The 13,119-nt window shown below is 30.5% G+C and overlaps 1 protein-coding gene across 1 annotated transcript; it reads left to right on the plus strand.

Annotated features, from left to right (window-relative positions):
- The first annotated feature begins 8,309 nt into the window (after positions 1-8,309).
- On the plus strand, positions 8,310-12,468 carry LOC139866574 (peptidyl-prolyl cis-trans isomerase FKBP53-like). The gene is made up of 11 exons (XM_071854849.1): positions 8,310-8,385; positions 8,488-8,561; positions 9,197-9,432; positions 9,516-9,658; positions 10,112-10,445; positions 10,614-10,763; positions 10,970-11,123; positions 11,239-11,326; positions 11,429-11,470; positions 11,611-11,659; positions 12,171-12,468. The coding sequence occupies exons 1-11, from the start codon at positions 8,373-8,375 to the stop codon at positions 12,250-12,252; spliced, it is 1,365 nt and encodes a 454-aa protein (XP_071710950.1). The 5' UTR covers positions 8,310-8,372; the 3' UTR covers positions 12,253-12,468.
- The last annotated feature ends 651 nt before the right edge of the window (positions 12,469-13,119 follow it).

Raw genomic sequence — 13,119 nt, forward strand, 5'->3', positions numbered from 1 at the left:
CTTTATCTTGTAGATAACTATATGTTTTCAAAAAATATTTTAATGATAATGATCCCAACCTAATAAAAAAAATAATCCGTTTCAAAAGACGAAACCTACATTCTTTAATCTTCAATAATCATAATCAAACTAATTAAAAGTCACATAAATCGAATTTTTTTGTTAATTTGAATATTTTGGTTATTAAGACCATATAGTAAAGTGTGGAGAAAAGATATTGATTATTTTTTTTTTTTTTTTTTTTTTTTGTCATGAACAAATAAAAAAAAGGTTAGGGGAAAATTATAAAATAAAAAATTGATAGTGTTTAAAATAAAAAATTGATAGAGGTGTGAATTAATGTTGATTTTGTTTGAGAATTTTTATATGTTATTATTAAATATTTAACTCTCAAAATAATGCAGGATAAAAGAAAAATGCAGAAGAAAATCGAATATAAGATGTCTCAATTGATAATAGGCACGTTGATCACTCCATTGAGAATTGACTTGTTTATATTAGCTAACACATTATTTATTTAACAGTTAGAGTGCTCCCAATGAAGACATGACTTCTTCCAGGACTAGTCAACCATTTAGCGACACATCATCACTTCCATCCCACTTCCTTCCCAAAACTAAACCCAGAACTAACCACTCCCAACAATGACAATATGATATACCTCCTCAAATAAACTGGACCCACTTAAATTATTTAATTAAAGATGTTACAAGCTTTAATGTGAAATGTCCCGTTCTTATTGATTAAAAACGTTCCATATTAATTGATTTCGTTGCGAGGTTTTGACCTCTATATGAGACGTTTTTCAAAGACTGCATTCATTTTAAAACAAACCATAACCTTTATTTCATCAATAAAGGTTTAAAAAGCTTTACGTAGATTATCAAATAATGATAATCTAAAATATCCTGTTTACACACGACCATTACATAATGGTTTACAATACAAATATGTTACAACGAAATAAGTTTCTTGAATGCAGTTTTTACACAATATCATACAAGCATGGACTCCAAATCTCGTCCTTATTTAAGTATGCGACAGCGGAAGCTCTTAATAATCACCTGAGAATAAACATGCTTAAAACGTCAACAAAAATGTTGGTGAGTTATAGGTTTAACCTATATATTATCAAATCATAATAATAGACCACAAGATTTCATATTTCAATACACATCCCATACATAGAGATAAAAATCATTCATATGGTGAACACCTGATAACCGACATTAACAAGATGCATATTTAAGAATATCCCCATCATTCCGGGACACCCTTCGGATATGATATAAATTTCGAAGTACTAAAGCATCCGGTACTTTGGATGGGGTTTGTTAGGCCCAATAGATCTATCTTTAGGATTCGCGTCAATTAGGGTGTCTGTTCCCTAATTCTTAGATTACCAGACTTAATAAAAAGGGGCATATTCGATTTCGATAATTCAATCATAGAATGTAGTTTCACGTACTTGTGTCTATTTTGTAAATCATTTATAAAACCTGCATGTATTCTCATCCCAAAAATATTAGATTTTAAAAGTGGGACTATAACTCACTTTCACAGATTTTTACTTCGTCGGGAAGTAAGACTTGGCCACTGGTTGATTCACGAACCTATAACAATATATACATATATATCAAAGTATGTTCAAAATATATTTACAACACTTTTAATATATTTTGATGTTTTAAGTTTATTAAGTCAGCTGTCCTCGTTAGTAACCTACAACTAGTTGTTCACAGTTAGATGTACAGAAATAAATCGATAAATATTATCTTGAATCAATCCACGACCCAGTGTATACGTATCTCAGTATTGATCACAACTCAAACTATATATATTTTGGAATCAACCTCAACCCTGTATAGCTAACTCCAACATTCACATATAGATTGTCTATGGTTGTTCCGAAATATATATAGATGTGTCGACATGATAGGTCGAAACATTGTATACGTGTCTATGGTATCTCAAGATTACATAATATACAATACAAGTTGATTAAGTTATGGTTGGAATAGATTTGTTACCAATTTTCACGTAGCTAAAATGAGAAAAATTATCCAATCTTGTTTTACCCATAACTTCTTCATTTTAAATCCGTTTTGAGTGAATCAAATTGCTATGGTTTCATATTGAACTCTATTTTATGAATCTAAACAGAAAAAGTATAGGTTTATAGTCGGAAAAATAAGTTACAAGTCGTTTTTGTAAAGGTAGTCATTTCAGTCGAAAGAACGACGTCTAGATGACCATTTTAGAAAACATACTTCCACTTTGAGTTTAACCATAATTTTTGGATATAGTTTCATGTTCATAATAAAAATCATTCTCCCAGAATAACAAATTTTAAATCAAAGTTTATCATAGTTTTTAATTAACTAACCCAAAACAGCCCGCGGTGTTACTACGACGGTGTAAATCCGATTTTACGGTGTTTTTCGTGTTTCCAGGTTTTAAATCATTAATTTAGCATATCATATAGATATAGAACATGTGTTTAGTTGATTTTAAAATTCAAGTTAGAAGGATTAACTTTTATTTGCGAACAAGTTTAGAATTAACTAAACTATGTTCTAGTGATTACAAGTTTAAACCTTCGAATAAGATAGCTTTATATGTATGAATTGAATGATGTTATGAACATCATTACTACCTCAAGTTCCTTGGATAAACCTACTGGAAATGAGAAAAATAGATCTAGCTTCAAAGGATCCTTGTATGGCTTGAAAGTTCTTGAAGCAGAATCATGACACGAAAACAATTTCAAGTAAGATTTCCACTCGAAATAAGATTGTTATAGTTATAGAAATTGAATTAAAGTTTGAATATGATTATTACCTTGTATTAGAAAGATAACCTATTGTAATTAATAAAGGTTTCTTGATCTTGGATGATTACTTGGAATGGATTTAGAAAACTTGGAAGTAAACTTGCAATCTTGGAAGTATTCTTGATTTTATGAAACTAGAACTTTTGGAATTTATGAAGAACACTTAGAACTTGAAGATAGAACTTGAGAGAGATCAATTAGATGAAGAAAATTGAAGAATGAAAGTGTTTGTAGGTGTTTTTGGTCGTTGGTTTATGGATTAGATATAAAGGATATGTAATTTTGTTTTCATGTAAATAAGTCATGAATGATTACTCATATTTTTGTAATTTTATGAGATATTTCATGCTAGTTGTCAAATGATGGTTCCCACATGTGTTATATGACTCACATGGGCTGCTAAGAGCTGATCATTGGAGTGTATATACCAATAGTACATACATCTAAAAGCTGTGTATTGTACGAGTACGAATACGGGTACATACGAGTAGAATTGTTGATGAAACTGAACGAGGATGTAATTGTAAGCATTTTTTTTTAAGTAGAAGTATTTTGATAAGTGTCTTGAAGTCTTTCAAAAGTGTATGAATACATATTAAAACACTACATGTATATACATTTTAACTGAGTCGTTAAGTCATCGTTAGTCGTTACATGTAAATGTTGTTTTGAAACCTTTAGGTTAACGATCTTGTTGAATGTTGTTAACCCATTGTTTATTATAACAAATGAGATGTTAAATTGTTATATTATCATGATATTATGATATATAATATATCTTAGTATGATATATATACAGTTAAATGTCGTTACAACGATAATCGTTACATATATGTATCGTTTCGAAATCATTAAGTTAGTAGTCTTATTTTTACATATGTATTTCATTGTTAATACACTTAATAATATATTTACTTATCATTTAACATAATTAACCAAGTGTATCAATATCTTAATATGATTCATATGTACCTAGTAAGACGTTGTTATAACGATAATCGTTATATATATCGTTTTCGAGTTTCTTAAATTAATAGTCTCATTTTTATGTATATAACTCATTGTTAAAATACCTAATGAGATACATACTTATAATAAAATCATGTTAACTATATATATGTCATCATATAGTTTTTACAAGTTTTAACGTTCGTGAATCACCGGTCAACTTGGGTGGTCAATTGTCTATATGAAACCTATTTCAATTAATCAAGTCTTAACAAGTTTGATTGCTTAACATGTTGGAAACACTTAATCATGTAAATAACAATTTCATTTAATATATATATATATAAACATGGAAAAGTTCGGGTCACTACATAATGTTAATAGTACAAGTAATATATGCATGTATATCCGTCCATCCGTCCAGGAATATGATTGAAATGGACGAGCAGAAGAACGAAGGAGCTGGGCGACACCCTGGACTAAAGGCTGGACTAAGTGGTGCCAACTGTGATGACCCAGAAATTTCTGATCAAATTTAAACTTAATCTTTAACGTTTCCGAAAGCAAAGTCTATGAAGTTGAATCTCAAAATTTTAAACTATTCAAATACCTTTCGATTGTTCTCAACAATTCGCGAACAATTATATGTAAATAGATACATATATATATACTATAACTTGAAAACATAACAAAGTGTTAAGAAAATGATATTGTGCATTAAACTTATTGGTTTGATTATCTGATTGATATATTTAACTACGGAATTAAAAGATTATGCCAAACGATTGAATTAAAAGATATTTATTAAGTCCCTTAAGAATTATAATATTATTACGAGTTTCTGTTGTGAGGTCCACGTTGATTTGGGAAATCATTCATGTTTAACGGTATTCGGAATAAATGGTAAAGTGTTTGTTTAAATAACGTAATTTGGACACATACAATAATAAGGAATATTAAATGTTAGAATTAGATATATGAATAAATTGCGATATGTATTTTAAGACGTGTTTATAAATATTGAAAATAGATATTAACTTGGTTATGAAACGTTTGATAAATACTATTATATTAATAAATAACGAGACAATGATTTATAGAAGTAAATGATCAAAACACTCGAAAGATTAAGATATACTTTGAGTGATATAGTTTGTTGATAATTTAAGACTATATTTTGACAAAAGTACGAGTCACGAAACATAAAGTGATAGTTTTCTAAGCATACGAAAAAGCGTTCGAGAAACCGGAACCGGGGCATAAGTCGAGTGACAACGTACGAGACATCGGAATGAAAATTTCAAGTCAACTATGCACGAGAATATAATATAATATATAATTAATTAATATAAATTATATATATATTATATATTAATAAATAAATATGTCGACAAACAAGAAAACAAAAGTTTGTGAGCTGGATCAGAGGGCCATGCGATCGCATGGCCTTGATGCCCAAAAACCATGCGATCGCATGGGGTTGGAAATCAGGCCACATCTATAAATTCAGTCGAATTCGTTCCAGTTTTGCACACATACATATTACACTCGTATATATATTTATATTTATATTATTATTATTATTATTATTATTATTATTATTATTATTTTTATTATAATTATAATTATTATTATTAAGATTAATCTTATTATTATTAATCTTATTATTTTTAATTAGTAGTATTATACATAAAATACTACGACGAAGTCATGAGCGTGTCACTTTCAAAATGGGTTTTCATGCGGATTGAGCTAAGGAAAATATGAGTTATAGCTATGGAGGTTATGGGTAATGTTCATGGGTATATTTGTGAATCAAACCTAGTGTTTATCATCTCCGTTGCGTCTACGTACTTTCCTACAATATTGAATCTCAATATTGATACGTAAGCACTCATATTTTATCTTTTATATATTAATTGTGTATCCATGTCTAGTGCCCGAGTATATATATTTATACATGCTTGTATGCTAAATTTCGTCGTTAAACAGTTTATGATGAATCACGAATTAAATACATATATTACTGGTAAAAGGTATATGATATGCATGTTTTTGGAAAGCTGGCGAAAAATCAATGACTTTTCATTTAGATATCGAATAGTTTCGATGAACGGATTAAAAGATATGATCAACTGAATTATGATTGATGTTAATTGAAATTGCTTTTAAATCTGCAATTAAGATTTAAACAACTTGTTTACGAGATTGATAAATTGAATTTTTGAATATTACCAATCGAGTAAATGAATCCTTATATAAGGTACGTCTCATTTTGTTAAACAACTGTCAAAATTGACTTTTTGAAACGACTTTGGATAACTTTTGTATGTCGATCTCGAGCATTAGGATTGTGATACACTATGACCCGACCTAGCTTGATAGACATTTATTGACCAACATATGTTCTCTAGGTTGAGATCTACGATTATTTAATATTTTGAGTTCCGGTCACATTACGATGGACAACTTTATGTGCTGCTAAGGTGAGTTTCATTGCTCCCTTTTTAATTGCTTTTGCAATATATATTTTTGGGCTGAGAATACATGCAATTTATTTTAAACGCAATGGATACAAGTACATACTTAATTCTACACTGAGTTTGAACCGAAAATCCCTTAGCTTTGGTAATTAGTAGCTGCCAGTACATAGGATATGGACTGGTGGGCGCGAATAACAGTATATGGATCCATAGGGCTTGACATCCCCGTTCGAGCTAGAGCGCTAGCCTTTTAACGGACGTGTGTTATTTGAGTTTAGGACACGTTGGTTTGCGTGTATTAAAACGAATGGGGTATTTATCATTATAACGTTAAAGCTTAGTTACCAGGGTGCTCTATTACGTAGAATCTATTGATAAACGTTTCTGGATGAAACAACTGAAATCTTGTGATCCACTTTTATATATAGATTACGCGAAACACTAAAACTATGAACTCACCAACCTTTGTGTTGACACTTGTTAGCATGTTTATTCTCAGGTTCCCTAGAAGTCTTCTGCTGTTTGCTTATATGTTATACAAGCTATGTGCATGGAGTCTTACATGACATATTTTTCGAGGAAACGTTGCATTCACCAAATCATCACCATGTATCTTATTTTGACTACATTGTCAACGGAAGTACTATTGTAAACTGTTATTACGGTGATTGTCTATATGTAGAAATCATCAGTTGTCGAAAATCTTTGATTTAAAAATACATTTATGGTGTGCCTTTTCAAAAAGAATGCAATGTTTACAAAACGTATCATATAGAGGTCAAATACCTCGCAATGAAATCGATGAATGACGTGTTCGTCCATATGGATTTGGAGCGATCGTCACACCAACGGTGTCCTCGTGGACTAAAGCTTGGACGGGCTCTTGGACGTACCATTGGGAGCACTCTTATAACCATCGAATTTCTAAATAATTCTATCCCTGGATTTGGGTTTTACTTCAGATATATTCTAATTGAATATTACCAATTGTCATTTTCAATTGAATATATATAATAACTAGTAAAATGACCCGTGAAATCACGAGTTTGTTTAACGAAACAATTTAATGACATATTTTAGGTATTAAGTAAATGTAAATGTTGAAGTCATTTATTTTAATGACCCATTTGACTAAGAAACTTGTCGTTATTTTGTACAAATATATAGAGATAGGGGTATGCGTGGTATGTTTCCGGACAAAACTTGTTTGGTCCGGTTCCGTCCCGAATCCCAAATTGAAGCAAAAACATGGAACGAGTACCGGACCAAATATTATCGGTTCGGTACGGTACGGTTCGGGTATTTTTTAGTGTTATTTTCGATTTTGGTCCGGTTCGGTCCGGACCGAAGATCAAAAATCTGTAAAATTATGGACCAAGGACCGAACCGAAAAAGCTCGGTTCGGTTCGAAATCGATTCGATCCGGTACGGTATTCGGTTCTTCCCTTACCATGCACACCCCTATATAGAGACATGTATTTTCGCATACATATGTAACGTAATTAATTTCGTAAAAAGGAATCCATATTTGTATATTAATAATTTAATATTTATAATTATAATTATTATATTAAAATTAAATAATAATAATAATAAAGTTCGCTTAAAGTTGAGTATTTATATTTTTAATAATAATAATAATAATTAGTAATAATAAATGTCTTTTAAATTTTTTTAGAAAATTAAAATTACAATTTAGTAGAGATTAGTATTTTCTTTTATAAAAAATTTCCTATTATTTTTTTAATTAAATTAATATATAATTATAACATCATCACTATGAAAATTAAAGAATAATCAACTTAATTATGATATCATCATTTTAGAGCTTTACATGGCTATATATACATGTTACAACGTACCTACCTAGTTTAGCATAGTTAATCTCAAAAAACATCCATATTCTACCGACCAATGTGAAAAAGACTAAGATAGAATGGGCCAAACATGCCCAGTACATATGGCCCAATATTTTAAAAAGCCCATACTAACAAAGGGCTTTTATTCAATATATGTAAATCAAACCACCACATAACTTCCTAACAATTCTTTTTCTAGGGTTTAAGCGAAGTCTACTAACTTTCAATTTCATTTAGCAACCTCTAGCAATGGCGTTTTGGGGTGCGTTTCAGCTACAGATACTTAATTCGATTATTTTGTTTCTATCGTTCACGTATGTTGTATTTTTATGCTAATGTTATTCGTGTTTTGTTTAATTATCAGGAATTGAAATAAAGCCAGGTAAACCCTACCTTCATCAGTATGATGATGAAAGAGGAAGGCTTCGTTTATCTCAGGTCTGTTTTGGTTATTAATTTGCAATATTTGCTGTAATTTTTTGTCCAAATTTAATTATGAGCTGATTATTTTGTTTGTATCATTTTTTTATTTGCTGAATTAAAGCTAGTTTGAGTGATGCTTTGTTTTTTTAAAAGTTATTATGTTCGTATCATTTTTTATCTGATGAATTAAATGTATATTTCTAATTTTGCGTGTTGTGATCTCAAAATTAGCCCTAATTATGTTAGTCTACATGTTAAAAGATTTTTCTTCTAAGATTGAGCTCAATTATAGCTCGAGAAGATACTAATGTGTGTGTGATTGTTTGTATGTATAAATTATATATATCTGTATATATTTAGGTTTTTATAAATTATATTCGACAGATGAATGTTGATAGTATTAATATGTATTGGCAGCTGAATTTATTTAGCTTTGTTATTATATATTATTTAATTAATAATGTATGATTCATTCTTCCGATGTACCTGAATATTTTATGATGTTTAAACTTGTGTATACTTCATTGGGTAGCAACGTGTGCTTGTTGTTTCAAGTAAAGCATGCATGTCTTTAAGCTCTTGTAAAAATAACTTTTGTTTTATGTTATACAAGACAATTGAAGATGATTGTTTTTTCTTTTGTTGCTTAGGCAACACTAGGAAACGTTAAATCGAAAGAGAAGGCTGTCGTTGTTTGTAATGTTGGTGAAAAGAAGCCAGTATACCTATGCTCGTTGCTTCCCAAAAAAATGGAGACCTGCTCGTTGAATATCGAGTTTGAAGAATACGATGAGGTAACTTTTTCAGTAGAGGGTCCTCACAGCGTTCATCTTTCGGGGTTCTTTTATGGAGGAAAACCGGATTCTGATGGAGATGACTATGAATCGTATCCTTTTTCTATATTAAATAAAAAGGCTATAATGTATTGCTTTGTTTTATGGCTACTTTTCTTTAACAAATTATTCTAAGCGATTCTGATGATGGTAGCTTTGAGCGAGTAGAGGTTGACTCTGGCTCTGACGATGATGGTGAGTATGACTTTGATGATGTGGATGACCTTTCTGATGATGACATGGACGCGTTTGTTTCATCGAACGCTCCCAATAGTGGAGGTATGTTATATTGGTTACACACTTTGCTATATATTAGTTGTACTAATTTATGAATCTGTATATTGTACATGAGTTGTTAAATGATCATATGATGTCACAGATAAACACATATATCTGGTTAGAAAATAATTGATGAAATGTATTTAGACAATTGATTAGTAAATTCTTTTTTAATTATATAGCACAAATAATTTGACGTATAACAGCTTATCATATGTTCATATGTCTAGTGTATTATGTTCATAGACGTATCAATAAGTATTTATGCAACTTTTGTAAAGCAAATTTTAAAGTATAAGAAGTAAAGGGATTTATTTGGAAGTAAGTGAGACTGAAATCAAAAAATAGGCTGGAAAAAATCAGTCAAATGACCAATAAGTTTAATTAAAGATTAAAGTGAAGTTTTTAAAGATTTATGAATTTTTTAAATCGTTTTTTTTTTTTTTCAATCAGTGAGGATTGAGGAGATTGTTGATGAAGATAAACCTGATGAAAAAGCTGTATCTCAACAATCAAAGAAGAAAAATAAACAAGTTTCTGATAATGATGAAGGTTCTCAGAAGCAAATTGTGCTAAAAAGTTCTGACAGTGTTCCAGTTTTGGAAAGTGAAGATGAAGATGGCTTTCCGATTTCTTCTGCTGATAAAGATAAGGACAATGTTCAAAGTGACAAACAAGGTTCAGAAAAATCAACTGAAAAGGGTGAAAAAGGACAAACCAAGAGGAAAATAGGTGTGGATGATTCTGAAAAGTCAACAAAACGGAAGAAAGATGATTCTATTGCCAGGTATGACTGTCAATGTTATATATATTACTATATAATTATGTAATATATGTATGAAGTTCATATAAATGGACATAATTGGGGCCTTTTTTAAACCCGTATGTGGAATCTTTTGATTCCCTGAACCTGTTTTAACATGTTACCTAATTTTGGTGTTTTATTATTTATCAGTCAACCAGAAAAAGTGGAAGCTGCTACACCAGAAATGGAAGTCAAGAAATCAAAGAAGAAGAAAAAGAAAGGAAAAGATGCAAAAGAAGACGGTAACAGTAACAATGTGGTTCAGGAGCAGAACACAAATCCGGAAAAAACCCCAGAAAAGTAAGTATTATATCTATGTTTGGGTCAACGGTCAGTCTGAGTTGACCCATTGTGACCCACATAAAACTACTTATGTTGGCCTGAGCCTGTTTTGACTTGTTACCAAACCGACAATTTGGCCACATGTAATCAGGTTACAAACATAGAGAAAACATTGAATATAATTTGTGTTTTACTAATCTTTTGTTGAATATAATATTCACTAGATCAATTACAAAGAAGAACAAACAGCAGGAGAAGACACCTGGTTCAGCTAGCGAACCTAAAGCAACTCAAGTTCGAACCTTTCCTAATGGTTTAGTAATTGAAGAGATTCAGATGGGTAAACCAAATGGAAAACGTGCAGATAATGGAAAAAAGGTGTCTTTATTTCATAATTTTAAAAAGTGTATATTTCAATGAGTTAATAATAATTCCATTGCTTATTAGATTTCTTTAACTAACAAAAAAAAATGTTTTTTGTTTTTGTTTTCAGATTAGTATGCGTTACATAGGCAAGCTGCAGAAGAATGGAAAAATATTTGACTCAAATATTGGGAAGGCACCTTTCAAGTTTCGCCTAGGTACCCTTGTTGTATTATAAGCTAACATTAATTAATAATAATAATATCAAAAATGTGACACTAGTTTATTAATATGCTGATTTTGTTTATTTGTTATTTCAGGTGTTGGGCAAGTGATAGCTGGATGGGATGTTGGTGTCAAAGGTAGTAGCCTCTTTGCTAGTCTTTTTTTATTTATAAAAATGTCGCCTCTTTTAAAATATAAAAAATAAAAAAACGGCAGTCTTTTTGCATTTTATGTTTTTATATTTTTATGCTCTGCCTCTAACGTTTGTGTACTTCAGGTATGCGTGTTGGGGACAAAAGAAGACTAACAATTCCTCCATCAATGGGGTAAGTTCTATTATTCTAATATGGTGGCAATATCAAATCTATATTATCTGATTGGGTTGATTTGAGTTTCTAATCTCTAACGGGTGAAATAAGCAACTTAAGCTAATAAGGGAGTGGTTAAATAGGCTGAACGGGTTAAAAGTTGCCTAAGATATATATTTCTAAACCGTCTTTTGTATGCATTATAATTACTATTTTACTATTGTATGTATAGAACTTACAAAAAACTCATCATTTTATGTAACCAACAACATGAAAAAAATATACAATAGGAACTTTTTGAATTTGGATGCTTACATAGTAAAATGTGTGTGAAGTTTGATACATTACCAGACTACAAACTCTTTTAATGAATTGAATATCTTAAATCCTTTTATAAAGTTTATTTTCAGATATCTAAATTACTGTTTCATTACTTGTATTTTTTATTATTTGAGAAAGTATTTGCAAACCACCTTTTTAGTCGTCATGTAATATTTTCTAAAATTTGTTTTTGTTCCTATTAATTCAGGTATGGTGCTAAAGGTGCGGGTGCAGCCATACCACCCAACTCATGGCTGGTTTTTGACGTTGAGCTGGTGGATGTGAACTAGTTGAAAGTGGCTTTCTGAATTGTTGTTAATCGTTGTGGATTGTGAGATTTTGTTTTGGTTCTACATTTTTGTTTTGTATTCAGGTCAACTGTTAATTAACGGAGTATGATTCGGTTATTAATCAAGTTATATTATGTAGTACTATACTTTCTAATAGATGCAATTTTGTCTTGGATGATTTGAGAGTTGAATTAATGAATTTGTTCCCTGTTTAAGATGATTAAGCTAAGCCTTGAGTTATAAATTGTTTCTTGGTTGTTTTTTTGGTTTGATAGGGTTTAATATTTCTAGTTTCAGTTAAGGAAATAATAATGGGGTTAATAAATCGTAACAAAACCCAGTCTGTAAAAGAAGGCGTAGTTAAACAGGTGCTTTTCAAACTTTCTAGCAGAATATGGAGAATGTGTCTGTTGCGGTACAACTCAAGCCGGGTTGTCATTCGTTTTTATGGAAGTCTTTGGGTCCGCTGTTATTGCTTAAGAAATGATTACAGTTCTAAAAATTAGTAAGGCAACTTTATGGGCACATGAAGTGGTGGGAGTGTAATCCGATGGAGCATATATGGATAATGTTAATTGTCACACTTCAAATAGGGCCAGAGATATTTGTGACCATTCATATCATAACAGTTGTATAACGAGAACGACTCTATATGAGACGTTTTGAAATAAACCTTTATTAATAAAACAGCGGAAGCATTAAGAGTGTTTACATCAAATCTAAACTGAAATAGTAATAGTTTTAAAATGCAAAGTAAATGTAATGAAATGAAGACTCCATGCAGCAGCATTCAATTCATCAAGTAGCAGTCATAACAATCATCTTATTCGTCACCTGAGACAAAACATGCTTAAAGTGTCAACCAAA

This window comes from Rutidosis leptorrhynchoides, chromosome 9 (assembly GCF_046630445.1).
Source record: "Rutidosis leptorrhynchoides isolate AG116_Rl617_1_P2 chromosome 9, CSIRO_AGI_Rlap_v1, whole genome shotgun sequence".
Taxonomy (NCBI): Eukaryota; Viridiplantae; Streptophyta; class Magnoliopsida; order Asterales; family Asteraceae; genus Rutidosis; species Rutidosis leptorrhynchoides.

What these genes read in the sequence shown, in the direction of transcription:
- LOC139866574 (XM_071854849.1), top strand. An exon ending in GATGGAGATGACTATGAATC is followed by an intron (nt 9,433 to 9,515) that starts GTATCCTTTTTC and finishes AATTATTCTAAG; the next exon opens with CGATTCTGATGATGGTAGCT. An exon ending in ACCTTTCAAGTTTCGCCTAG is followed by an intron (nt 11,327 to 11,428) that starts GTACCCTTGTTG and finishes TTGTTATTTCAG; the next exon opens with GTGTTGGGCAAGTGATAGCT.